The 25,650-nt window shown below is 44.7% G+C and overlaps 6 protein-coding genes across 6 annotated transcripts; 4 read left to right on the top strand and 2 right to left on the bottom strand.

Moving 5' to 3' along the window:
* Window positions 1-1,338: 1,338 nt before the first annotated feature.
* On the top strand, window positions 1,339-3,745 carry F4817DRAFT_349597 (FAD binding domain-containing protein). Its single transcript, XM_049304846.1, has 2 exons — window positions 1,339-2,531; window positions 2,585-3,745. The coding sequence occupies exons 1-2, from the start codon at window positions 2,036-2,038 to the stop codon at window positions 3,601-3,603; spliced, it is 1,515 nt and encodes a 504-aa protein (XP_049155264.1). The 5' UTR covers window positions 1,339-2,035; the 3' UTR covers window positions 3,604-3,745.
* A 157-nt stretch (window positions 3,746-3,902) lies between these two features.
* Window positions 3,903-6,685, top strand: F4817DRAFT_349594 (ARM repeat-containing protein). Its single transcript, XM_049304845.1, has one exon. The coding sequence runs from the start codon at window positions 4,099-4,101 to the stop codon at window positions 6,439-6,441; it is 2,343 nt and encodes a 780-aa protein (XP_049155263.1). The 5' UTR covers window positions 3,903-4,098; the 3' UTR covers window positions 6,442-6,685.
* F4817DRAFT_349593 (quinon protein alcohol dehydrogenase-like superfamily) lies at window positions 6,686-8,520 on the bottom strand. Its single transcript, XM_049304844.1, has 4 exons — window positions 8,381-8,520; window positions 8,300-8,321; window positions 7,705-8,200; window positions 6,686-7,633 (listed from the first exon to the last, which is right to left on the bottom strand). The coding sequence occupies exons 1-4, from the start codon at window positions 8,400-8,402 to the stop codon at window positions 7,121-7,123; spliced, it is 1,053 nt and encodes a 350-aa protein (XP_049155262.1). The 5' UTR covers window positions 8,403-8,520; the 3' UTR covers window positions 6,686-7,120.
* Window positions 8,521-12,951: 4,431 nt separating this feature from the next.
* On the top strand, window positions 12,952-15,173 carry F4817DRAFT_349585 (uncharacterized protein). Its single transcript, XM_049304843.1, has 3 exons — window positions 12,952-13,876; window positions 13,954-14,704; window positions 14,909-15,173. The coding sequence occupies exons 1-3, from the start codon at window positions 13,264-13,266 to the stop codon at window positions 15,099-15,101; spliced, it is 1,557 nt and encodes a 518-aa protein (XP_049155261.1). The 5' UTR covers window positions 12,952-13,263; the 3' UTR covers window positions 15,102-15,173.
* A 955-nt stretch (window positions 15,174-16,128) lies between these two features.
* Window positions 16,129-18,792, bottom strand: F4817DRAFT_319732 (uncharacterized protein; the record flags this gene model as incomplete). The annotated part of the gene is made up of 5 exons (XM_049301099.1): window positions 16,129-17,411; window positions 17,472-18,127; window positions 18,178-18,386; window positions 18,457-18,680; window positions 18,753-18,792. 5 exons carry the CDS (start codon window positions 18,790-18,792, stop codon window positions 16,129-16,131), a joined length of 2,412 nt encoding a protein of 803 aa, XP_049155260.1.
* Window positions 18,793-20,646: 1,854 nt separating this feature from the next.
* F4817DRAFT_251863 (interferon-related developmental regulator-domain-containing protein) lies at window positions 20,647-22,571 on the top strand. Its single transcript, XM_049299177.1, has one exon. It carries the CDS (start codon window positions 21,003-21,005, stop codon window positions 22,392-22,394), a length of 1,392 nt encoding a protein of 463 aa, XP_049155259.1. The 5' UTR covers window positions 20,647-21,002; the 3' UTR covers window positions 22,395-22,571.
* Window positions 22,572-25,650: the final 3,079 nt, after the last annotated feature.

Raw genomic sequence — 25,650 nt, 5'->3', positions numbered from 1 at the left:
CTTTAAAAATCGTAAATCATTTTAATTTAAAAATATAATAACATTTTATTATATCGTAATAATTTTAACAAACTTTACATTTTTTTTTATTTCGTAAAATACGTTATTATTTAATTAATTGTTAAAGATTAATATTAACTTTTTTTTACTTATTTAAACTATTTTCTCTTTTCTTAAAATATTTAAACAATTATAAAAACCTTTTTTAACGTTTTAAATCAATTTTTAAATTTATATTTTCACTTTTATTAATACTATAAATTAATTTAAAAATACCTTTATATATTTTACTTTTATATTTAATATTTTTAAAAGTTTAAATATACTTTTATAATATTATTACCACTTTATTATATAACAACGTTTTACCGTAAATTTTATTTTAAAAAACTATATTTTACATAATTACCCACTTTAATATTACAAATTTTAAAACTTATACCAATACATAAAACCACTTTTAAAAATCTTTAACAATAATTAATCTTTACCGTTTTACCCGTAAAAAAATAATCTTTTAATTAATTATTTAAACCTTTTAATCTTTAAATACCTTTATAAAAAATGCCATTACTTTTACATACCTTTTTTAAATCTCGTATTTTAAAACGTAAATACTTAAATAATTTTTAAAAATATTATATATATTACAAAATAAATTATAAACTTTTGCAACAATTTTAACATACCCTTTTAACATAATCTTTATAATAAATTACTTAAACTTAATTATTTTATTTTTTTAATCGTTAAACAAATTTAATAACTTAATATAAAAAATATAATCTTTAAAATATCGTTTATAACTCTCGTTAATCATTTCGTTTATTAATTAAAATAATTTAATAAAATCGTTAATAAAAATTAACAACCTTATATTTTATATAATCACATTTAATAAATTTACCTTTATTAACATTTTTAACAATTATTAATTTAAAATTTAATTCGGCAATTTTTTATCGTAATTATTTAAATTAAATACCTTTAAAATAATTAAAAAATTATAAATTAAATTACCATTTTTATTAATATTATTAAAATTAATTTAATTTTAAAACTTATAACTTTTTATTAAATTAATAAATTATTTATTTTAAACCTTTTAATCGTTAAAAAAAACCAATTTAAACTTTTTTATAAATATAATAATATTTATAATAAATATTATTTTATTAATAATTTTACTAAAATTTATTACAATAAAATACATATACAGTTAAATAATATTAATTAAAATTATATTTTTAAAACTTTTACGTTTAAACATATAAAACTTTTAATTATTAAATAACTAATACGCACAATTAAATAATAATTAAAATAATATTAATATAATTATTAATAATTTAATTATTTATTATTAAAATTATAAAAACGCATAAAATACAGGTAATTACACTAAAATCAAAGATTTCAGGTCACCTGATAGGGCTGACTAATCTGATACATAGGTATCTTAGCGACCCGAGCGGATACATATCACATATTTGAATAACCCCGACGTCCCCGAGCGAAAACGAGATCCATCAACCCCGGGACTGCAACGGGTCGTTCCCGGATCTTGGTCTGTCATCACTTCACATGCATACATCCCTCCCCCCACACGATATATCCACCCAGAGCCGAGGGAAGCCCCTCAAATGTCATAGTTGCCCCTATATAGGGTGTGCGGGACCATATTCAAAACGGAGTTATCGTATTCGGATCTTAATTCGAAATAATGTAGCATATGCGCTAGGCTAATATGCGCAGATAGCGAGATTTGCTGTTGTCCTGCAACTATGCGTTGCTTGTAATTTTGTGACTGTCATACGCAAACATACTATACCCTTTGGAATCTAGTATAGCCTGTGGAATTTATAGGGGTAAGGATGCCGACAGGATCTGTAGATAAAAGTCGCGGAGTTCCTGCATTTGGCGATAAAGCCTCAGCTGTCGCGAGGAGTCTCGTTTGTATCCGCGTATCGCACTTTCAGGCCTCCGGCAAACCTTGACACCTTCAAATAACTGCACGGTGGAAACAAGGTCCAAGATGGCATACATGACTCTAAATAGATTCATGATATGGGCTGTTGCCCTTGCGACGTCCGTTGCTGCCCAAGACACTTGCCAGACGGTCGAAGCCCAAACCTCCATCACGATGCTCAAGTCGTTAACGCTGGATTACGACAAGGAGCAGAGTCAATACTGGTCCACGTTTTCCGGTGATCTCAAGCCAACATGCATCCTCGAGCCGGAAACATCGGAGGAAGTCGCTGCTATTGTGTCGATTCTTCGTAAAAACAACGAGACCTTTGCCGTTAAGTCGGGAGGACACAATCCCAACAATTACTTTGCCAGTGTTGACGGAGGGCCATTGATTTCGACTAAGAGACTTAACGAGGTCATCTTCAACGCTGACTCCGAGACCGTCAGAGTTGGCCCCGGTAACCGATGGGATGAAGTTGGCGAACAACTAGACGCCACAGGCTATACTGTCATTGGTGGCCGTATCGGAAATGTTGGGGTCGGAGGTTATCTGCTAGGAAGTAAGAGTGACTGAAGAACCTTTTGCTGCAACTAGAATACTAACCGAGTCTAGACGGGTTGAGCTTCATGAGTACTGAATATGGTTGGGCTGCTAACTCGGTCCTCGAATATACTGTGGTACTAGCAAATTCGTCAATCGTCACTGTTAGCGAGACTAACCATCCCGACCTCTGGATGGCTCTCAAAGGGGGTGGGAATAATTTCGGTATTGTGACGTCGTATCTACTTCAAGCATACCCTCAGGGCGATATATGGGGTGGGAACCTTGAATTTGATGCCACGCCCGAGAATACCGCCGCTATCCTAGCTGCGGTTCGTAATTTTACCGAAAACTACCCCGATAAGAAGGCTGGTATAATTGTAACGTCTGAAAGAGCGCTGAGCACACTGCTCGACATCTGGATCTTGTTCCTTTACTACAACGGACCCGAGCCACCGCAAGGCGTATTCGATAGCTTCCTCGCTATCGGGCCTAGCATCAACACCTGCAAGACACAGAGGTATGCTGACCTCCTCAGCGGAAACAACTGGTCCGTTCTGAAGGGCAGTGTCTATACCATCGGAACGGAAACTATTCCATTGCCTAGCAAGGAGGATGGTCCCGAAGTCATGCAAGCCATCTATGACCATTGGGTGAAGGTCAGCGACACGACCAAACTTGTTCCAGGACTCATTGCCAGTATCGCCTTCCAACCCATGCCTAGAGGAGTAGCAACGATTGCCAAGTCCAAGGGTGGAGATATGCTAGATTTAGATGATGACCACGACCGTATCATTATCGAGCTGGACTACAGCTTCTATTCCAAGTCAGACTATGACCAGGTTGATATAGCGATGCGCGCTACATATGGTGGTTTCCAGAGTATTGTTAAGGGATACCAGCAAGGTGGTCTACTCCCATCTGATGTGTACCTGCCGCTCTTTATGAACGACTGTTTCTACCCACAGGATTACTTTGGCAGGTTGAGACCCGAAAAGTTGCAGTTGGCTCAGACTGTCCAATCTCAAGTTGACCCTGACGGTTTCTGGAATGAAAGGACGGGAGGATTCAAGGTAGCCTCTAAACCATAAGTATAATAATTAAATAATGAATCATTCTCATGAATGAGAAATATAATCATAATCAAATCACAATTATCTGTTCTTATACCAGCTTGAAATGCTTCGTAGTGGTGTTTCTTAATGATGAGTGGAGTCTTTTTTTGTCTTGCAGATTTCATGTAAATTGTAAATTCAACCTGTCAACTCGGACCCCTCCTGACCCGATGGCGGCTGTTAGGCTAGACTAGGCCAAGATTAGTGCGGGGCCGCCCGCAGACCCACTAAGCGCGCCATCCATCATAGAGATAGGGGACACTTTACCAAAATAACTTTACTAAAATACCTAACTTTACCAAAATATCCATTGTTAAAATGCGTCTCTATGTATTTACAAACTACATATTTGCACATTCTAGATCTACGACCCATGTGAACTGTGACATACAGCCGCGTTACCTTTTTTCTCAGCTGTCTTATTGGCCTGCTACTTTCTCCGCCTTCGCATGAAATAAATCAAATAGTACTATGGATTTCCTCAAATCCGCGGTCGCGTCCGCCATCTCCCAGGGGCCTCCTTTTCCCTATTCCTTTGGCGACAAGGTTGACATAGACGCCTCCATCTGGACACTATATAATGGTACGAGACGAGCCGATGGATCCAATTGCAGCATATTTGCTTTCGATATACCCTCGAACAAAGCGCGACTCCCCCTCGCGAAGAATGCCGTCAAGAAACTGCGCACGATGAGGCATCCAGGCGTTATTAAGGTTCTAGACACCGTCGAGACAGATTCCTACATATATATCGCAACTGAAAGGGTAGTGCCTCTGAGGTGGCACGTTAAGAGAAAGAGCTTAAGTCCAGAGACTATTAAATGGGGGTTGTACAGCATTGCGCGCACCGTCAAGTTCATTAACGATGAGGGCTCCTCTGTCCACGGCAGCCTCCGAATCGCATCGATATACACATCCGAGAGTGGCGAATGGAAATTGGGCGGTTTCGAAGTATTAAGTAATGTGAAGGATGACGATGCGGTAGTATACACGTACGGAAGTCTAGTGCCGGATGCCGCAAGATACACGCCACCAGAGCTCGCGCGTTCAGGTTGGGATGCGCTCAAGAAAAGTCCACATTCAGCTGTCGATGCTTACAACTTTGGGACTACTATATTTGAGGTGTTCAATGGGGATTTCATGGGTGCGGATCAAGCAGGACAGACTAAGAGTATTCCGCCCAGTATGCATGCGGGTTACAAGAGACTTGTCAATGCGAACCCCAAGGCCAGAATTACAGTGGGAGCATTCTTAGAGCAAGGGCGTCGATCTGGCAGTTTCTTCGACTCACCTTTAATCAAGTTGACCGAGGGAATAGATAATCTCGGTGTCAAATCTGAGACCGAGAAGGAACAATTCTTAGATGATCTTGACCAACTTACAGACGATTTTCCTGAGGAGTTCTTTAAGATGAAGGTATTACCCGAACTATTGAAGTCAGTTGAATTCGGTGGAGGCGGGCCAAAAGCGTTCGGTGTTGTCATGAAGATATCTACAAAGCTATCAAATGAGGATTTTGAGTCTCGAGTCCAGCCCGTTGTTGTCAGACTATTTGGCAATCCCGATAGGGCTATACGAGTTTGTCTCTTGGATAATCTACCGGTCATGATTGACAGACTATCCCAAAAGGTGGTCAATGATAAGATTTTCCCAAACATGGTATCTGGTTTTGCGGATGTAGCACCCGTGGTGCGAGAACAGACACTAAAATCCGTTCTCGTCGTCATATCTAAGCTATCAGACCGGACGATCAACGGCGAATTGCTAAAACAACTCGCCAAGACGGCTAACGATGAGCAGCCTGGTATTCGAACAAACACGACAATTTGTTTAGGCAAGATCGCCAAGAATCTTGGGGCTTCATCACGAACTAAGGTTCTACTCGCGGCGTTTACTCGATCACTTCGAGACCCCTTTGTACATGCTCGAAATGCCGCGCTCCTAGCACTTGCAGCCACAGGCGAATATTTCACCGAAGAGGACTGCGCAGCACGACTTTTACCGGCCATATGCCCATCCTTACTCGATAAGGAAAAACTCGTCCGAGATCAAGCCAACAAGACGTTGGAAATTTACTTACAGAGGGTTCGCAAGGCTGCGGACGGTATGCCTGATACGGTCCAACCACCGCCTCAGACGACCGAAGGTGCCGGTCCGCGAATGAGTACGCCGCAGCCGAGTGAGGCATCTTCTTGGGCCGGATGGGCAATTTCATCCTTTACGAACAAGTTGTCGGCCGCCTCGGGCGAAATAACTGCAACGTCCAGGCGTCCGGTTGTATCCCCCGACCTCGACCCCAATAGACGTGTCCCGTCAACGACATCCTCGGCTTCTGCGCTCCACCGCCAGGCTGTTAAGTCCCCATCGCCCGCCCCGCCTCTGTCACGAAACTCGTCTGCTTCTACGGCCGAGGCTTATTTCAAGGATCCCGAACCAGTAGAGGATGACGCAGGCGACGCTTGGGGTGATATGGGTGACATGGATGATGACGGTAACGCGTTCTTCGATGCGTCCAGCGAGCCGACGAAACCCGCGAAGAAAGAGCCGACGGCATCACCTAAGCCATTTGATGACGGCTCAGAGCCCGACTTTGCGGGATGGCTAGCGGCACAAGCGAAGAAGAGTGGACCTGGTGGTGGGGGCAAGCCCCTTCCGAAAGGTCTTGCTAAGACAAATGGCAAAGCATCTACCACCACCGCCGCCGCCGCCAGGAAGCCACTCACGTCTAGGCCAGCGACAAAGGTAGTGGCAAAGAAGATTGACACAAAACCGAAGGAAACAGATGACGATGACGGATGGGGAGATGGATGGTAGTGTTCGGCTGGGATGTAGATAAGGAAAAGCAATGTTTGATTCAGATGGAAGAGCGTGGACATCGCAAGGCGTTTTGGTGTACGGATTATAGCCTCGGACCTAGGTATTCGAGGGTTGATTGCTTTCTAGCATACCGGGCATTGAGTGGTCATTGCTGAATCTAAGCTCTAATATGGAGAGCGGCGATATTGACATAATAAATACCTTATATATATAAATCACAGGCTACTTGCTCAAAACTCAGTTCTTACCTACCAATTCCGTATAAACAAAACTAGACGCTATAGACCATGAAGGTAGGACTATAAGATCAAACAATATATCTCTAGCCAAATTGCTCAGCTATTCCTATTCCTAGAGCCAGACCCATCCCACCACCTACCGCCTAATAATACTTGGTTCAAAACATTTCGTTGGTATCGAGAACAATAAGTCACAGAACAGGATTATATCGTACGAAGTAGGCATGAATAGAAATCAAAATAAAACTGCATAACAAAACCAACCGCGGGAGCCCCGTGCAAAACTCAAACGCCAGAGGATACCTACCTAGGTATATAGAAAAGCAGGCTCGTACCAAGAACCACCGTCACCTCCTCTTCACGTATCTATCTATTCGGCATTTCTACGCCTATCAAACACGTCCCCTTCACCAGCCGACCACAGGACGACTCGTAAATCACCGCGCCTCAGAGTAATCGTTAAGAGCTACGCAGACCGCACCACGGTGGTGGCCGTTATACTGGCGAATAACCTGTTGACTATGCAGCTCCCACAATCGCGCATAGTGGTCCGAGCACGCCGTAACCAAGTACGCCGAGTCCGCGCTAAACGCGCAGTCCCAGACCCAGCGCTGGTGGCCCGTCAGCGTCGCCTCTAGGGGATACGGTCTAGGCTCTCCGCCCGCGGCGTCCCCGCTGCCTTTGGGCTTGTCGTGGCCGTTGGTGCCGTTGATGCCGTTCGCGGGGGCGTTGGATAGGGATGACGAAGAGGACTCGTCGGATGGAGTGCCTGTCACGTTGGTGACTTCCCAGATCTTGGCCGTGTGGTCCGCCGAGCAGGTTGCGAGCTTCTTGACGTCGGGGGAGAGCAGGATTCGCGTGATGTACTCTTTGTGCGCGGAGAAGTGTGTTACGGGGAGGAGGTTTGTGCGTTCGTAGGTTTGGATTAGTTGCCAGACGAAGACGTTGCCCTGGATGATGGTGTTAGTATGAGAGGGTATAAAGTAGGGGGTACATGGGGTATAAAAGTAGAGTGGCATACAGCATTGTTAGCAGCACAGAGGAGTGACCCGTCACTCGCGACAGTAACGCTAGAGACGGAGACATCTTCCTCGGGAATGAGCTGATGGGAGCAGTTATTCTCAGCAAGATCCCAGACCCTGACGCTTCCGCTCCGGTCGCAGCTTATGATCTCGCCCTGATTAGGGTGTATAACGACATCGTTTACCGCAGAACCGTGGCTGTAGCTGCGCTGGATAGTGCCGGAGCGCGTCTCCCATATCTTGACGCTGCCGTCTTCAGAACTCGTCACCATCCATTTCCCCTCGCAGTGGAACGCGACTCCCGTCACGTTTCCCGTGTGGCCTTCGAAGGTAAGCAAGGGGTTCGGATTCGTCGACTTGATATCGTAGAGCTTAACCGTATGGTGACCGGCCGCTGCCAGGAACCGCTTGTCCGGCGAGATGCATAGTCGGTTGACCTGCGAGTCCGGATGTTGAATTGTTCTCGAGCAGATCCCTGATAACGCCTCCCAGAACCTTTATGTTTTCGAATATGGCTAGTTAGTTATCAATGCAATTATAATATCTCGATCTCGATCTCGATAGCCGGGCCGAGGCATAGGCATAGGCGCATACCTAATTGTGTGATCGTACCCAGCTATATTAATCGACAGGTGAGTTGCAGAACAGTGGCGGTGGGGTGGGAATTAGGCCTACCGGTACAAAGAATAACAGACATTACAGCGTCAGCAGTGGCCCATCAAAGCGATAGGCCAGCCGAGGGAATAACAAGATTGTAGAATAAGAAATGGTATTCCAAGTTGATATCGAATCAAGTGTAAAAGGTTACGATAAGTTCGCGGAAGGAAGCTGATGTCAATGCTGATGGTATTATTAGCTTTATCGATAAGATATGTAGCTTCGGGACATAAAAGAATTAACGCGAATTAACGCGAACTGAATTATGCAATAAGTGAGGCAGTCACAAAGTACCTCTAATAGAATAGGGGGTCATGAATTTCTTCAGAATCTACCAGACCTTGATGTTACTTGTTTAAATTCAGAAACCTGGTCATTTCTTCAAAAGCCGACTATTAATCAATCCTAGGTGTCAATTCGCAAATGCTTAACTAAAAATCCCATAGGCCAGTTCAATGTCAGTCCCAAAATTCACAATGATACCCATTAAAGTATCAAGGAATTTTGACCATGTTCATTATCATACCTACCTAGGTAACTTGAAGGAAATATTAGATAAAGTTCGCTTTCTCTTAGGAATCAGTATCACAGTATATTATTCTCTAACGGGCTCAAAATTAGAAAGAAAACAGCATAGATTTGTTAGATAACATGAAAGTATTCTCAGACTTGGATGTGGAAACCTGTTCCATCCTTATATCGTCTCCTGAATTAGGCCCCAAATAGCATCCTGAAAACAGACAGAATTATTCCTCTCTAAACCATATACTAGCTAAAGCAGGGAGGACCCCAGGTGACTCTCCAGCTTATAGAAACAGATACAGCCGATTTTCCAGCGATGGAGGTGACGGTAGGGTAGTGTGACTTTGAGTCCTTCTAAAGCTCTCGTGCCGGTGTGTTTATCTCTTAGAGTCTCGGCATATAGACGACCCCCCTCTCGAGCTCCCGCGTCCTGAGCTAGATCCTCCAGACGAGGTTGTGTGGTTTCTGTCTCGCTGGCCGCTAGCTGCGCTGATGCCTGGAACACCTAGCATCCCAGTGGCGCCGCAGTGGGTACAATTGATTCGACTATACCAATAAGTTAAACTTTCTTTCAATTTATTTCTATGGTAATAGGCTTTACGTACTCTCTTGGGTTGCCTTTGCAGTTGGGGCAGAGGGAAGGCATGTCACGGTTCGGCCCGAGGCCGTATATAGCCCGGTCCTCGTCGAAAGAATATGCGCCGGTATAGTATCCGTATGTGGCATCCGCTTTCTGTGCCATTGTCGAATTATTTTGACTTATGAGTTATGTGTAGGCTACGGTCTTCTCGTGTGTATGCTTTTGAGTAGATTATCGTTCGCCCCTTTTCCTCGAGGACGTGGAAGGTGTCTCTGGCAAGATTTATGAAACCCTTAAAAGCCACCATTACGCCATTATAAGATCCGACAGCTTGGCTGTGGGTAAGGAACTTCCAAGCCTCGAGGCTCACCGCCTCGTTCGATGTCACTGGTCCTACCGGATGGCGCCTTCAAACTGGCCATAAGGACATCGGGTAGGAAAAAATCCGACGGCAGGACATAGCCATGGCTCTACCCGGTTGCCCTTGAGAAACAGTAAATAAAATAAGTTCCAGTATTAGATCCTCTTATCTATTCAATCTCCAATCATATGACAATTTCTCTATGGGAGTGCTCAACAGTTTAGACTTGTAATACTCTCTGTGTTATAACTTTAAGGCCCGATAGTGACACAAGATTTCTAATATCAGCCAATCGAGAGTCTCCTTTCTTAACCATACGTGGAACATTCGTTGCCTGCTGCCTGGTTCTTACCAGGGAATTAATAGAAGCTTCCGCTGTCATACCTCAACCCCTTTCCCGCTTGTTACTATTAAGGATCCAGACCATCGGAACTCATCGAACTCTATCAAACGTGGTTTCAGATTAGGTAAATGCCTCGTAATTTACCCTGACAGATAGGCCGACAGTCTACCGATCCGATGTAGCATTCTATACCTGCGGGTATCCGGGGCCACATCTGACAGCTTGTTCTCCCCGCAAACCTGGGATAGCCACGTAGTTTACCGATGAGGCTTGTACTTCTAAGACCCCGGAAATTGCAGTTTATGAGTATTGCCGATTCTCCGAAGACTATATCTTGACGCGATGTTTACGTAGATATGTCGTGCCGGGTTTCCTCGGGTCTGCAGGTCATGGCGAGGTAGATCTCGGCCCGCGCTCTTATGTAGGGGACTTATCTTGCATACAGCATGTTTGAAAATGACGTGTCGGATATCCCGATCCGCTAATGTAGCTGTGACGTCGATGAACAGGTAGGTTATGCCAAAAATAGTAGTATTCGTCCGATGATTTGATCGAATCCTAGACGCGATCTTATCGCATTCATATAACACTGCAGCATGCATCCGGTGACCCCCTACAGTATACCCTAGTCTTCTATTGACACTTCTAGATGCTTTTAATCATTAAGCTGTCAAATATATTACCATATTCTATGGAAAGCTTCCCATTGTGTTTCTTCAGGTCTGTGAGCTTGTCTTTCTCATATATAATGCCATCATATACCTGTCATATACTCGTATTTCGCCAAATATTATCCCGAGCCCTATTTCTTATTAGCTTGGCCATGCATAAGACACCTGCAGTTACCCGTCAGATATTAATTTCCCCTAAGGCTGGAAGTTCCCGAGTCAGAATTCGTTACAACTCTTACCGCTGATCTATCTCAAGCACGTTCAATATCACTCGTTCGTGGCTTCGGAACTAGTGGTGACTAATGCAGAAGCGTCTATACTCGGAACATACCGTATCTCTCGTGATTCGAAACCCAGAGCGTCCCCAGCTGTCCGTACGAATGTAAGAGGTCTTAGCATAGTGAATATAGTCCCAAATCAAGATTGTTCGCACCCGCTTCCGAATATCGGATCCTATCCTGGCTCTTGGCCTTTCTTCCTTGCTAGAATCCTACATTAACACACGATCCTACCACGTGTGCTACCCTTAGTATTACAACATGAAAATTAAATAAAAATGCTGTTATTGGTTAGTAGATTTAGCATCAAATGCCACGGAGGTGGTTATTGTGCTACGAGAAAAGTTGTAGAGATTACTCAAGGTGTTTACCGGCGCTAAGTTCAACACGGAGTAACCATATATAGAGGCTTATAATAAGAAAAGTTCAATTGAAATATTTATCTACAGATGAAGTATAATAAAAATATACGTAACAAAATACACACTGATGACCTTTCAACGGTTTGACCCCCCAACTAACCTCTCTGTATGGGACATAATCCCCAAATCTCACACCCCTTAATCCATCATAACAATATTCTCGCCATAGGTTGTTGTTGTTTGGCTCGTATCACCTTACACAAATACGATCTTTCGTTTAAATCGCGATCCGTAACACAAGGTACACATGAATATGTCAATGAAAAACAGGTAGGTATACTTACCTATCACCAAGGCCAACCACTGATAACCAATTAAGCTAAACCTATCCACACTAACCACGAGCATCCGCATTAAGAAAAATTGAACTAGGAGGTAATATTCCATGGAGATATACATGTAGTGCTATCTGTCTCCGCGAGCCGGTTAGAATTTCTTGCAAGACAATGATATTATTTTCATGCTTTCTGGCCTACTTTCGTTATATCTCCAGCGTGCTCCTATATCTACGAACACAGCCAACATACATTCTCGCTACATCCAATGAGGTCAACATGTGATTCGGCATCCTCCCCGGTTTAGGTGTCCCAGGAGTTCCATCTCACAATTATAGTGTATTCTATTACACCTCCAAGTATCTGCAACGAACCTGTCCGAAGTGGCGTGTAGCCTTTTAAGCTAGCACTGATCGAGAGATTTACACTTGTTAATCTAAGGCTTGACTTCCTGCTTGTCCGTAAAAGCATGCACCTATCGGACATGGTATCCTCAAGATATCTTTGATGCCTAGTACCGAATATGTCTTACAGCTTAGACGGACTCCGACTAACTAGTTTCTTAGTAGAAAACTTATTAAAGAAGTAACACATATTTTCAATGAGTCTTTCGTCCAGAGAGGTGTCGTTTTCTATATTTTAGTTATTCAAGTTCTTTGCCACGAAGACTTTGATCGTCTTCTTCTCCTTATCAAGTGCCATGGCCGTGGAAGACGTATCGCCTAAGGCGTTAGTGTAACCCGCGGGGGGTTTGGCTAAAAGGGTTGGGAATTTCTATGGTTGCTGTGGTTCGAGGGCTATTCCTCAACCACATAAGCTATAATACGAAGGCAAACTACAACTACATAAATTCAGAATATCCCACGCGTTAGGTTATGTCCCTTGTAAGGCGGTCTAGCCGATCCGGACCTTTAGATAGACGAGATAGCTGGTTGTCCGCGGCCAGTCTGCACACTGTTTCTCACCGGCGCCGGAGTAGCCCCACCATTCGGCTGATTTGATGTAGGCGGCATGTCAACGGGATAATATGGTTCCGCTTTTCTCTAAGTGATATCCAATCTCAAGGGCTCGATAAACACATTGCTTATGAGCAATATGAAATGATAGCTATGAAAAGACTACACTGTAGTGGCTAATATGACGTATGCTTTAATAGAATTCTAGACGTGTTGGTAACTTTTGCAGCACTCTTTATAGAGTATAAATGAACAGGGGGATATACTTCTAGTTTGAATCCTTGTTCGTGATTGATAATGATGTTAGTAGCCCACATATATTTATAATTGTTAGTGCCAACAGTCCGGTCTTATCGCGACGATGGCCCCATGTTGAACTGACTGTTGCTCTCTTGACCAGCTACCTCCCCGGCTTCCAATATTATTAATTCGTAGTTACCTACAAACATCAATCGAGAAGATATGCGGGCTCCCACGACAATATGACGACAATATGACGACAGAGAGCTATGAAGAGTTAATCAAATCACTGTGCGCGAGCGACCCGCGGATGAGAAGGTCCATCATAAATAAACCACCGCCGCCAGCAAAAGTTTGGAAGCCGTGGTGTCGGGCCAAGGTCCGTGTTCTTGCGCTTCAATTCGGCCCGGATGGATCCGTTAGTCTTCCTACCGAGTATACAGACGCGTCAACCCTTGCGGCTAGCCTCGTGCAGGATGCAGCATTGGCCAGTCATTCGTCGCGTTCCGTATACCTACTCGAAGGGCTCTCTAGGGATTTTGTCCACGTTCTCGGTGACCACTTTCAGCTTCATCCTTCTCTATTCGTAGACCATGAGAGGCTAACACCTCTTGGCGACCGGCAAACTGGGGAAAACGGAGGTCTTCCATTCTTACCATCCGCAACCTGCGGGAGAGACCATGTCTCGCTCAAATATCATGAGCCGCTAGTTCTTTCGCAGCGGCCAACCAGTTTCCGCTGCCTCTGCGACACATCCGGGAGGCATGTCGCTGTGACAAGGCTCATGGGTGAGATGTCGAAAGTCGGCGTTAGTAGGCGTAAGTGTACATTTTGGAGCAGAACCACGGACGCCGGTGGCTGGAAATGTACGTATTTTCCCATTACTCATGTCTTTCTATGTTAAGGAAGGGTCGTAATAGAATTATATTGCTGATCATGCCAGGTCTCATTATATGTGACCCCCCTATCCGCCGGATTCTAACAGACCATACCGGGCGATCAGGATTTGATGTTATAACGAGTCATTTTAACTCTGGATATATAGATTTCGTGCCACTATCAAATCAAATGAAGGCACGGTCCGGACCTCCTAGATCCTCCCTAGTAGAAGATTTATTATTCTATTTACAGAAGCACTCCGATACATTAGACCTCACTCATCCCAAATCTCTACGTATCTTCGTCGAGAAGATTATCGCCAGCCACTTCCTCAAGTTAGCCGAATTCCTACAGTCCAACACTGAGGTCGTATTGTGGCATCTGTCAAGAAGACGTGATCTAACACCTTTCGGCGTCGCTACAGCCGAAGAACTCTGGAGTGATGTCCAGTCATGGAAGCGTCGGGTTGCCGAGTACCAAGATGATCTAGAAGGAACTATGTTACAGCTTGGAGTTCAACTTACGCGATCCCCCGATACCAGCCGCATCGAGAGATGGACCGACAGCACTGCCGATTTTCAGCACCTATTACACCGCTATCGTCAAATCGAGAAGCGTGTAAACGAGTTAGGCAGTGCTATTAACACCTTAGCTAGTCTCGCAGGCAACCGCGTCTCTGTTAGGACAGGAGAACTATCGCTTCAGGAGGCAGAGCGAGCAGGTCGCGAAAGTAGAAGTGTCAAGGCCCTTACGGTCCTAGGTATCATATTCCTCCCATTGTCATTCTCAGCTTCTATCTTCAGCATGGCAGATTCGGTATGTATGAAATTTCCTCGTTTGATTCGCTAGCTCTTTACTCTTAATACATATTTGAAGTCCTTGCATTCATAACTAACATTTAATAGTAAGTAATATCATCCTATCATCCCCTCCGGATACATCCTTACTCTTTTAGAGAAACCGTGGAACTTTAAAGGGTAAGTTCCAGTAACTAACTTGAAAATAATCCCATATATTAGTTACCTTCCAGGGAGCTCACTGTTTTGGGTGTACTTTGCGCTGTCAATTCCGCTACTCGGATTTGTCATACTTGTGTTTTCCATCATAGAACTAGGATACATGGACGGCGGAACTCGGTGGTCTCCTGGGTCGGGAATAGAGAATATAAGACAGAACCTAATACGAGGAAAGATTAGAAACAGGACACTATAGCCTCATGTATGTAGTACGTATAGCTGCAAGGCAACAATTGCATCTAAAATACGCCAACCTCGTGCTGCTAGCATTCAGTATCCTTACTATAGGCTAGGTAGGTAGTTATTGAAGTACGTGAACGTGATGATCATGTATTCAAAGGTACGTGTCTTGCAAACAGAACGACAGAAAGTCCTAGAAAAGCTGGCACAAGGGCTACACCGACACAACGAGCTTTAGCAAACCGGCCGCGGTCACTTCCAAGTTCCAAATGCATAGATATGCCTAATTACAAGCACGGGTGGAGCTAGTTTCATGAGTGAGACGGCGTCTACCTTGACGGCCGGCTGGTTGTAATTTATCAGATATTGCCGAAGTATCTTAAACCACGACCCTGAACGATTTAGCAGGTGCAGTATAACTACCTTGAATATCTAATGTTATATATATAACCCAAATATAGCATCTAGGTAGTCTACTTTATTAGTTCGATGATTTGAGACTTACAAGATATTTTTGGATGTGCGGATGTGAAGATACACAATGCGTGGAGTTTAGGTATATCATTAGCAGCCACGTTAAACATGTGAAAATTAAAGTAGTCAATAATGAATTCATACGAATGCTATAAACTGATTATTAAAATCAACACGTATTGGTAGTTTACACATGCCGACGTTCAGTGAAACTGAGCGAGAGTCCGCCGTAATAGCTAAACAAAGAGAAAACGCCAAGCCAAACCAGAGCCTATCCTAACCTCGGGAAGCCAATGTGCCATTCGATTCGCCTTCCCTAGACATCTCCCGACTCGCCCCTTTGCGAACAGTCATACAAATGCAACAAGGTGTGCTAAGCTTAATCCACCTAAACAAAGAACCACAACGCCGCTTCCGGACTCATCTACACCTTTCACAACATATTTAGGACTGAGAATACTTGCAGCTCTCAGCCGCAACTTAAACCTCGTAAGGTATCGCCCATGGGAATCCGTGGAGTGCAAAATGTGTGCTGACATAGACGATAAATTACCCATTGATTAATATGGTTAGAGGACCGGCGCGGTAGAGACCATGTAAGTGAATGCCGCCGCACCGCCGAGAGCAACATAGGCCGCTGCCTGGGCAAAGCGGCGTCGCTTCGACGGCTGAACGTTGTCTCGCCGCGCGGGAACAGTAGCGGGCTGAGTTTCAATGCCGCCTTGTTCAGGGGTCTCGGGAGCAGTAGCCTCATTTGACTCAACGTTAGTCACTGAGCCATTCCGAGTTCGCTTGCCCGACGATGTAGACTTAGATTTGTCGTCCTCCCGAGAGGTACATTCTTCATTCGATCCAATTACATCTTCATCATTGCTAAAGGCATCTTCAAAGGAACGCTTCAGGTTAGGTTCCGGTACGGATTCACTAGTTGGTAGTGGAGCGGGGGATGCCATGCTGAAAATAGGCGGAGGAAGGGGATTATCATTTGTGTTGTTGTTATCCCCGTTCGGTTCCTGCGTAAGTAGATCTTGAATCTCGACGCGCCTGGGTTTACTTGCAAGGCTACCGCTACTCTCACTGGCAATCTTGCTTAGTTGAAAAGTATATGCGCTAGTCATATCAAGTTCAGGACTTTGAGGCCGTTCGGAATTTGAACAAGGGAGCTCCTCAAATCGAGGATGGTTTAGGAATCGCTCCCCAGATACTGACCATGGCTGCCATGTAGAATCCGGCATTGGCTCCTCACTGAGGATGGTCGTGGGACCGTTGGGGGTGGGGTCGGGCGCATTGTTGACGTCGGCAGCTCCTCCTGTTGAACCCTTTTGGTCATCGTCAACTCCAACTACTGGTAAAGCTGTGTGAGAAGCATGATCAGATTCCACGCCGGTAACATGCTGATCAGCATCAGCGCCCAAGGTTTCTCGGATGGCAGACACAGGCGGTGGGGAATTCCAGTCCAAATGATTCATTCGATTACGCTCCCTAGCCGCGAAAAAAGCGTGTTTGCCCGATTTCTCGCCTAAAGCTTGTGCCCTAGAAATGCTTGCCGCTCGGTCAAGCACGGGATGACTCTTAAACATAGCAGCATCAGATGGACTTGGTTCTCTCGGTTGGACAACCGATGCCCCTTGTTGCGTAGAGGCAGTAAATAAGAATGGAGCCACAAAAATGTCCTCAGTATTGGACGATTCGGCAAAGGTATCTGTGCTGGGTAACCCATTCGGGAGCGGTGGGTTAGGTGATGAAAAGCGAGATGAACTGGGCGCTGGTGAGCTCGGGTTGGATAATGGATCCATCATCTCATCGTCCGATGAGGAACTATCATCATCAGACTCCGAGTATGGCATGATACCTGAGCGGGAAACGTCAGTGGAATAATTCGAAAATATAATACGAAAACATATCAACTTACTTTCGTTGTCACTCCCCCAGCTATCAGATCGGACCACGTCATCGTTAAATACAGAATTAGGCGAGTCGTCATCGTCGGAATCTTCGTCCATGCTACTCGTGTCGCCCCCTCTAATAAGAATTGAACCATCTTCGGAATCAGTTAAGTGGATATCCTCGCTACTCATTTCCTCATCGTGTGGGAAGCTGTAGTCATGGTCGGAAGATGCATTGGGCCCAACATCAAAAGCCGTAGGTTTCTCGGGCTGATCCATACCTGCTAGCGACTCAGAGTTGGAAGCAGCAAATGCAGCTACTAGTGCCGGGATCGCTGGTGCATCTACTGTGACGGACGCAGAAGAATGACTAGGACTCCTAGCATGAATTTCATGGTCCGAATGTTCATCAGGCTCTGATGTTAGATCAATAATATCCGAGTTAAAGCGGTTCAGGGCCGTGGCGCTGGAAGCAACGTTCTGGTCCTCATCCGAGTCGTCTTCATCTTGGGTAAGATCAATAGACAGGCCACGTTGAACGTTGGTTTTCCGCGAGGGCGGCATACATGTCTCGACCACACTCTCATCGTCATCGTCTTCGTCTTCATCATCGAGGTCGTCATCTGGAATAGTAAAGGTTCGGTTGGGAGACTGATTAGTAGTCGGCATATCCTGACTACGCCTATATGAGGAGTCAGTATTAAGCAAGAGCCAATGCGATGGCAAACTTACGGCTCATTTTCCTGTCCTATCATATAAAACTCGACAGAATACGGCGGAAATGTTTCCTTGGCCCGGAAGATGTCGGTTCCAAAACGGAGGGAGTCGCCGTTTGACAGCCTAACAGGCCGCTGCTGTTCGAGTCTCATCTCTTTCCCAGCTCCGTCGTGGGGTATATGGAAGGTACCGTGAAGTGATCCGATATCTTTGAGGATCACGGACTTGATAATACAATTAGCGTGAGCAACACGGGGGACAAGTTTGCTGGAGAGGCTGCTCGGGTAAGCTTACCTTGGGGATGCTGTCAAGGTCGAGGACGAGTTCTGCATGATTCCGTGACATGACAGGACTATCAAACCAAGCGTTATCTATAGACGCAACGAACCCCTTTGTAGGAACCTTAGACGCTCGACCGATTCGGATAGATGGGTTCTGGTTACTAAGGATAAACTGACGTTTGGGAAAGGCGGACACAGGAGAACCATGAGGTCGGCAGACTAATGTGACAATAATGACTATTTATACGAATAGGTCAATCAAGATACGCTCGGCCATTTTGGAGTTTGGGCTGCGGGTTCCCGCCTTACCTTCATCGTCGTTTTGGCTGAAGTGGTCTGTGGCCGCCATTTTGCTCAGACTCACTACTCAACAATGGAATATTTATCCCCAAACCTTGAGTATCAAAATGATACCTGAGGTTTTCAGGAATGCAATGGGAATTGTTACAACCCTAACGAAGACAAGCTCGTTAATAGAACAGTCTATTAGAAGAGTCTATTTTATTAAGTAGACGAACCGAGATGGCGGGATCTGAGGTCGGGTAGTTGCGTTGAGAGCTGCAGCGAGAGTAGTAGTGGATGGAATGGGAGATGATAAGAAGAGCGAGTAGGAGGGGGAAGTGTGTCAGAATGGTGTGTCGGTGCGCTGCGTCGAACAGCGACACGAACCTTGGCCTACTTGGTTAGTTGGTACCTATACAAGGTCGAAAGTGCAAAATGTAGCACTTGGTTGGTAGTTCCTACATCAATAACTCAAGAGTTATGTACTTGGGGAAATGCCTATGGGCAGATGGGTAGGTGCGGTTGGGCGGGGCAAGTAATAAGCAAGCACTATAAACTAACTTTAAGACAGAAGTCGAAGAATCCGCTAAAATAGAATTCACAATATAGGTAACTTCGTAGAATATAAATGTCTACATACCTCAGATGTAATCTATCAAGAATATTATTGTTTTAGTTCCTCTTGCGCTGATTATATTCTTGACCAAGTGAACATAGCTTATCTCGAGATAGCTATGATGCACCTAAGTTAGTAGCCTACATGGGCTTCGCGGACGAGTTGGAGCGGGGCTCTGGTTGCCTAACAGCACGGTAGCCTGATAAGTGCATGTGTCTTATCATCTGTGTCTCCCCCCACCCTCGATCTAATACATCTACGTACTGTAGTACATGAATCAAGGCTGAGGTTCTTCACATTGCCTTAAACTTCATCAAAACATAAGGTACATAACAATTACTATTTATTTGCTCCTTCATATATTGTATTTGCTTCCCTTGGAACTGCGCACAACGCCTAACTCAAACGGCACAATGCGACAAGTACCCCTCGATTGTGTATGAAAGCCCTTGTCTGACGTAAATGCTGGTACGATAAAGATTGCAAGGATTACGAGCTGAGCTAGCGGGGCCGGTGGACTAATATTAGTGGAATGGCGGGGTTAAGCTAAAGTATTGGAAAGTGCATGCATATCGTCACAGATCGTATGCTATCTCAGGTAGGCTGAGTTGGTGCGCGGCTTGAACAGGTACCTACCTCATATAAGCAAACATCTGATTTCTACATACATGTACCTTAACTAAGGCACCAAGTAGGGTTTGAGACGGCAAATAGTTCAATCCTCTTATTGGACTTGGCCATTATCGCCCGGCTAAGATGGCAATGAATGTTCAGCGCTGCTCCCATGAAATTGATTATACATATTTGACGCTTCCGTGGATGCTTTCCAAAATAGAAGCAGGTTCAAACTGCCCAGTCCTAACACTGCCCGAAGTATCCCGAAATACCCTTGCTCTAGGTTAATTGAACGGACGCGTGCCAATGCGAGTAGCGCAGAAGAGGTATACATGCTTTAGTTTATAGAAGAAGTCCCACTAAATGGTCAAAGGGATACCTATAGTTACTTCATAACTACATGTATGTTTTTAGTGGCGGTATGTAAATCGATTAGGCTACCTAGGGAACATTAAGACCCCGCGACTGTCGACTGTTCATATGACGAGTTGTGTCTTCGGTTTTTAGAGCCATTGGTTTCCGGATGACGCACGCTTTCTACTTACTTAAGGTATTTTTGCTATACAGAGCTTTTGTATCTGCTTACCTAAATAAGAATTTTGATTTTCTTTTCCTTTTCCATCCACCTCGCCACTGATTTGTTTAAACACCTACACGTATTTTTTGTCGTTTTGTTCAAAACCCTGGTGCGCCGGTGAAATCTTTTAATTCACCGCCCCATTTCCGTACCATTATTTATTATACTAGCCCTTTATTGTTTGTCGGTTGCACCGAGCTACCAGGACAGAATCTTACAATACACCTTTCGCGACTCTACATAAAGGCTTTCCGGAAAGCCTACACCTCACACAATAGCGGGTCTCAAACCATCCTCATGGAATTCAAGTCGAAAACAAACCCATCGTTTCATCGTTCGCATACAAGAGGATTTAAGACTTGATACGAGCTCTACTGCTCTATACTTATAGGCAACCAACCCACCCGCAACGACATCACCGTATTGGCGCAACATTTCCACCGAGCACACCACCGAGCACACCACCGAAATGCATGATTTACGCAAGAAGATATTTGAGAGCGGCAAGACTGTCTCTAGAAAGGCGCGCTCGCGACAACAATCAGCACAAGCTTCGCCAGCTAGTTCGCGCGCTGCCTCGCGAGCTGCGAGTCGCCATGCGTCAGAGGAGGAAGATTCAAGCGATAATGAATACAACGAGAGCCTAGCTAGTTCTATTATCATCTCTGAAGATGGCGAGGAATTGGGCTCAACGCCGGCGGCGGAAATCTTACACAATCGCATCGTGGATTTGCTGGATCAGAAGCGTGACAGTGGCCAAGATCGCGAAGAAAAGCTAACGGCATATACTGAACTAATTCGACATCATCCCAGTTCCGAGGAAATTGATGCACAGATGAATGAGCTTATTCCTATGCTACTAAAGACTATACGTGGCCGCAGAACTCCCCATGGAGTGCTGTGGGCACTGAGAGCTCTTATGATAACCATCCTTACGACTGGGGACGAGAGCATTCATGATCGTGTCTTCCCAACATTGAAGAGTGTCTCTCAGGATACAAATTATGACGATGATGATGAGTTGATCAAAGTAGCTGCTATCAAGACAATGGGCGTCTCTACAATGTGCGGCGGAGGGTCAGCAACCGAAGCCGAAGAACTTTTAGAGTTTCTTATTGAGATCATTGAAAGTGATGGCCACATTATAGAAGCTGGTGACAATGGACCAGTTGTTGCCGCAGCACTAAATACGTGGGGATTTGTTGCCAGCGGCCTTGACGACCTCGAAGAGCAAAGTACGCAGGCTCTAGAAGCCTTTACGGAACAGCTCGAAAGCAGCGACGTAGATGTCCAAGTCGCTGCTGGGTCGAATATTGCTTTGCTTATGGAGGCTGCGCGTGAATACGAGGAAGAGAGCGGCGAGACCTGGAACTTGCGCTTTGATCAGGATGGACTCCTTCGGCGATTAAATGCCCTCACTCGAGAGTCCTCGAAGGCTATATCTAAGAGGGATAGAAGGCAGCTTCATAATAGTTTTAACAGTATCGTGACCTCCCTTGAGCACGGCAAGGGCCCAGGATACTCAACTGCGCGTCGCTTTGCAAGCAATCCTCATACGGGAGGCAACCGGGCAGACTTCAATGACGACTATCGGGAGTACGGTTATCGGCAAAAATTCCGAATCCAGAACATCACCATCACCATCGATAGCTGGTCTTTGTCGGCCCGGTTAGAAATGCTCAAGTCAGTTCTTGGGGGTGGTCTCGCCAATCATTATCTGAATAACTCGGTGATAAGAGATTTGCTGAGCGGTGCTAAGACTGAGTACCTCTCGTCACTACCAAAGGATAAGATATCTCCATCCAAATCAGCATTGAAGTCGGGTCACGGGAAGAAAGCCGCGAAGAATGGTTTTGATTAAGAATTATAAGACATCCTGCGGAAGGATCATTTCTCTTCGCGGGAAGACTAGGACTTCTCACTAACGTAATTCTTTTACACCATTCGTTTTCTTCTGTTCGAGCATTCAAATTTTATGGATATTCTTCTACTCGCGTTGGTTATCAGATACTAGCTCCATGCGTTCCGGTAATATCGTTGCTATCTCATTTATAGGTATTTATCTAGACTTCCATTCTACGTTTTCCTATATCGTTTATGTGGTTCACAGATATGTACATACGTAGACCTACCCGACTTCCGGGATACCCAAACGGGAGACCTATGTGACATGCACGCGGTTATCCGCATGTTCCGTATCACCATACTTGTGAGATGAGCCAGCCAAAGTTCAGCCTCGAGAATGTCTCGAAATGTAGCCCCCAAATATATTGTTCTGCTACATGCACAATCGGGGCGAGAAGCCGGTTTGACGCAGGGGCGCGGAATTATTTGAACGAGCCAGGCTTGTCCTTGTACAAAAAACTTCTTTCATTTTCACTTCATATATATCTTGACCAATATAATATCATTTTCTACTTGAACGTCGTTCCTTGCATACCGAAGTGAAAGGCTACATGCATATCGTAAGACGCTCGGTAGGATGGCTGGGTGGGTGGCACAGATGGTTCAAGAGTCATCGTAACTCGTTCTAGTTGTACGTGTATGCCTACCTCTTAAAGTACTATGACATGTTTGCTTAATGCAACCACTTAAAGCAATACTGCGGGAAAGTGTGGCTTTGGATTGCGCATTTGAACCCCGGAGGCGTAAGCTAGTAACGGTGTAATCCGAGAGGTTGCCAATCACCCTATCTACGGCAACAGTAAGAACATACCTAGGCTTAGATAGAGAATATACGCATTTATTCGCCACATCTACCGGTTTATACCTATGGATGTCAATGATAGGTAGAGTGGCAGAGTGGGTGTGGCGATGTTGAATCCCGCAATTTCAGGCCTAGATTACCGTATTTATATTGAACTTGAATGCAATAGTCGCCTCATTGCCTTATTCCGAACCATTAGGGTTTATACATGAATTATTCCGCAGGGCGGCGACTACATAGATAGATGCAAGACAGTCCCGTAGACCCCAAAGATATGTACGATATGTACGATATGTACGATTGTAGGTACCGAGAACTCAAGTAATATTACATGCCTCTGGACGCAGATCGGATGGCAGCGTGATTATGCATCTTGCGCTGTGATTAGCTCCAAGTCCTACACATTATCCCAATGGGCAGAGCGGCTCCTAGTACAACTCTGTAAGGTACATGGGGCAGTATGATGGTCCTTTTTCGGCTTAGTGGTGGGTGAGCTAAACCTGGGATTGAGATAAAAGAAGGTCGGTGAGTATTCAACATATGTACATACATAGGGCTCTCTGTAAGAACGCTGCAAAGCACGATATGATCATCATCCCATACCGGGAAAAAACAGGATGAACCATGAAGCTCCAGTTTTTAGCAGCTTGATGAACCAAATTCGCCTACTTTTCAGTAACTCGATCTATCACTAGTTAGGCATGTGGATACGATTAAGACCTAGTGTGCCGAGGGTGTTGACCAAGTTGTGGTCCAGGCGGAACCGGATCCAAGGTGGAGTGCACATCATCGTGCCGTAGTAAAACCAGATCGTCACCCGGCCAAAGGGGCGCAAGAGCCACTTTGCGGGACCATGTCCGTTCCATTGGACTTCACTAAACTGCTTGGGTCGACGGATGTAAATAATATAGAAGAAGGGAAGAAATAAATTGGGCCACAAACGGGATCGGGTCGCTGGTAGATGGTTAGTTAAATATTCCAACCTTTTATCATTGACAAGTGGATATTGCGATGAAGATAGGTATGAAGAAAACTAAGCTGCATCGGTTAAGCTTCCTGTTCATCAACATGAAATTATATACTAGGTACTAGGTAGCTAAGCACTTATGAAGATAAAGAGATACGATACTGTTTCTTTAACTAGTATTGGTTGAATTGGATCTTGATGAATAAAAAGTAGAAGGTCGTATTAAGCCTTGATGTGATTAATTACGACGGGCGAATAATGTTAATATATTAATATCATTTGACGGAAGATTGCAGGTGTAAATCTGTGTCTAGGAGGAGGTACACACATTAAGGTAGGTAGGTACATATGCCGCCTACCTCGACGTTAGGTAGGAGGGGCTGAGGGGGAGGAGAAGCAGTACTTCGTACCTACCTAGGTTAAAGGCTTTTAATCTGTTAGGGCAGTTCCGCCCTCCCTTGTCCCTTGTCATCCCATGTCATTTGTAGCCGGACCGTGCCTGTCAGCTTCTATCACGACCCCGTCTCTTCCCTGTCTCTTACCCGTCTTCTGTAATTCTATTGGCCAGTCTCCTCAAGCAAAGCCAACGCATCAAACTCCCACCCCAGCAAGTTTCCCTAGCAGAGCCCCCCCCCTCTAAGCTCTAGTCCACCATTCAGTCACTCCTACTTGCCAGCTCTCTTTTTTTTCTTGAACAATAACAAAGCCTCATAAGCCTATTATCACCCACTTCTCCCTCCACTCCACGACTCGTAACTCTCTACCGCTAAATCGAGGAGGGAGCCTCGAGGCCTGCACCTATCTGACGATAGTCCTGGTGGCATCGGAAAAACACGTCTGGTATATAATCGATTGTATTGGACGAGAGAAGGGTCGCACGCATCGTCCTGCAAGAAAGAGAGGCATATTCTCGCCGGCCAACCAGCACACTCATTTTTGCTGCACCGGACGAGAATCCATAAAAGGAGAAGTAAGATAATACCTACATTTAGGTATTCAACTTCTAGAAGAACATTTACGTCGCATGTTCTGACGTGCCTTGAAAGTATGTATCGAGTTGTCTCATAAAATCTATCAATTCTTTCGTTTTGGTTGTATTTCGACATGGATTATTGTTCCTCTGCGCGCGTATTCGCATAGTTGCAGGGTTTCGATTGTGCCGCCAATTCAAGCGCAATTGAGGGGGCTGGGATTCGACAGAAGAACTGAAGCTTTTATTTTTCCGTCTCTATTCCATCCTCATCCCCATCTCTTACTATCAATAACCAAAACAACAAAGATTATCTTCGGCCTTCTTGCAATTTTATTTTATTTTCATTTTCATGTTATTATCTTTCCCTTGGAATCGAATATTTATCTATTCGTAATATTTATTCTCTGCGACACTATTATCCAATTGTTATCATTATTCCTATCATCATCCTCGATTTTCGTATCATCTCG

The sequence above is a fragment of the Daldinia loculata genome, assembly GCF_022478755.1.
Source record: "Daldinia loculata strain CBS 113971 unplaced genomic scaffold F4817scaffold_65, whole genome shotgun sequence".
Classification (NCBI taxonomy): Eukaryota; Fungi; Ascomycota; class Sordariomycetes; order Xylariales; family Hypoxylaceae; genus Daldinia; species Daldinia loculata.
This window is presented reverse-complemented; position numbering and strand designations above follow the sequence as displayed.

Excerpts from the sequence above, each read along its gene's own strand:
- F4817DRAFT_349597 (XM_049304846.1), top strand. The coding sequence starts at position 2,036 with ATGGCATACATGACTCTAAATAGATTCATGATATGGGCTGTTGCCCTT. Across the intron at positions 2,532-2,584 it reads CGGAGGTTATCTGCTAGGAA|ACGGGTTGAGCTTCATGAGT; the intron begins GTAAGAGTGACT and ends AACCGAGTCTAG.
- F4817DRAFT_349594 (XM_049304845.1), top strand. The coding sequence starts at position 4,099 with ATGGATTTCCTCAAATCCGCGGTCGCGTCCGCCATCTCCCAGGGGCCT.
- F4817DRAFT_349593 (XM_049304844.1), bottom strand. The coding sequence starts at position 8,402 with ATGTCTGTTATTCTTTGTACCG. Across the intron at positions 8,201-8,299 it reads GGGTACGATCACACAATTAG|GTTCTGGGAGGCGTTATCAG; the intron begins GTATGCGCCTAT and ends GAAAACATAAAG. Across the intron at positions 7,634-7,704 it reads TCTGTGCTGCTAACAATGCT|GGCAACGTCTTCGTCTGGCA; the intron begins GTATGCCACTCT and ends ACCATCATCCAG.
- F4817DRAFT_349585 (XM_049304843.1), top strand. The coding sequence starts at position 13,264 with ATGACGACAGAGAGCTATGAAGAGTTAATCAAATCACTGTGCGCGAGC. Across the intron at positions 13,877-13,953 it reads GGACGCCGGTGGCTGGAAAT|GTCTCATTATATGTGACCCC; the intron begins GTACGTATTTTC and ends TGATCATGCCAG. Across the intron at positions 14,705-14,908 it reads ATCTTCAGCATGGCAGATTC|TTACCTTCCAGGGAGCTCAC; the intron begins GGTATGTATGAA and ends CCCATATATTAG.
- F4817DRAFT_251863 (XM_049299177.1), top strand. The coding sequence starts at position 21,003 with ATGCATGATTTACGCAAGAAGATATTTGAGAGCGGCAAGACTGTCTCT.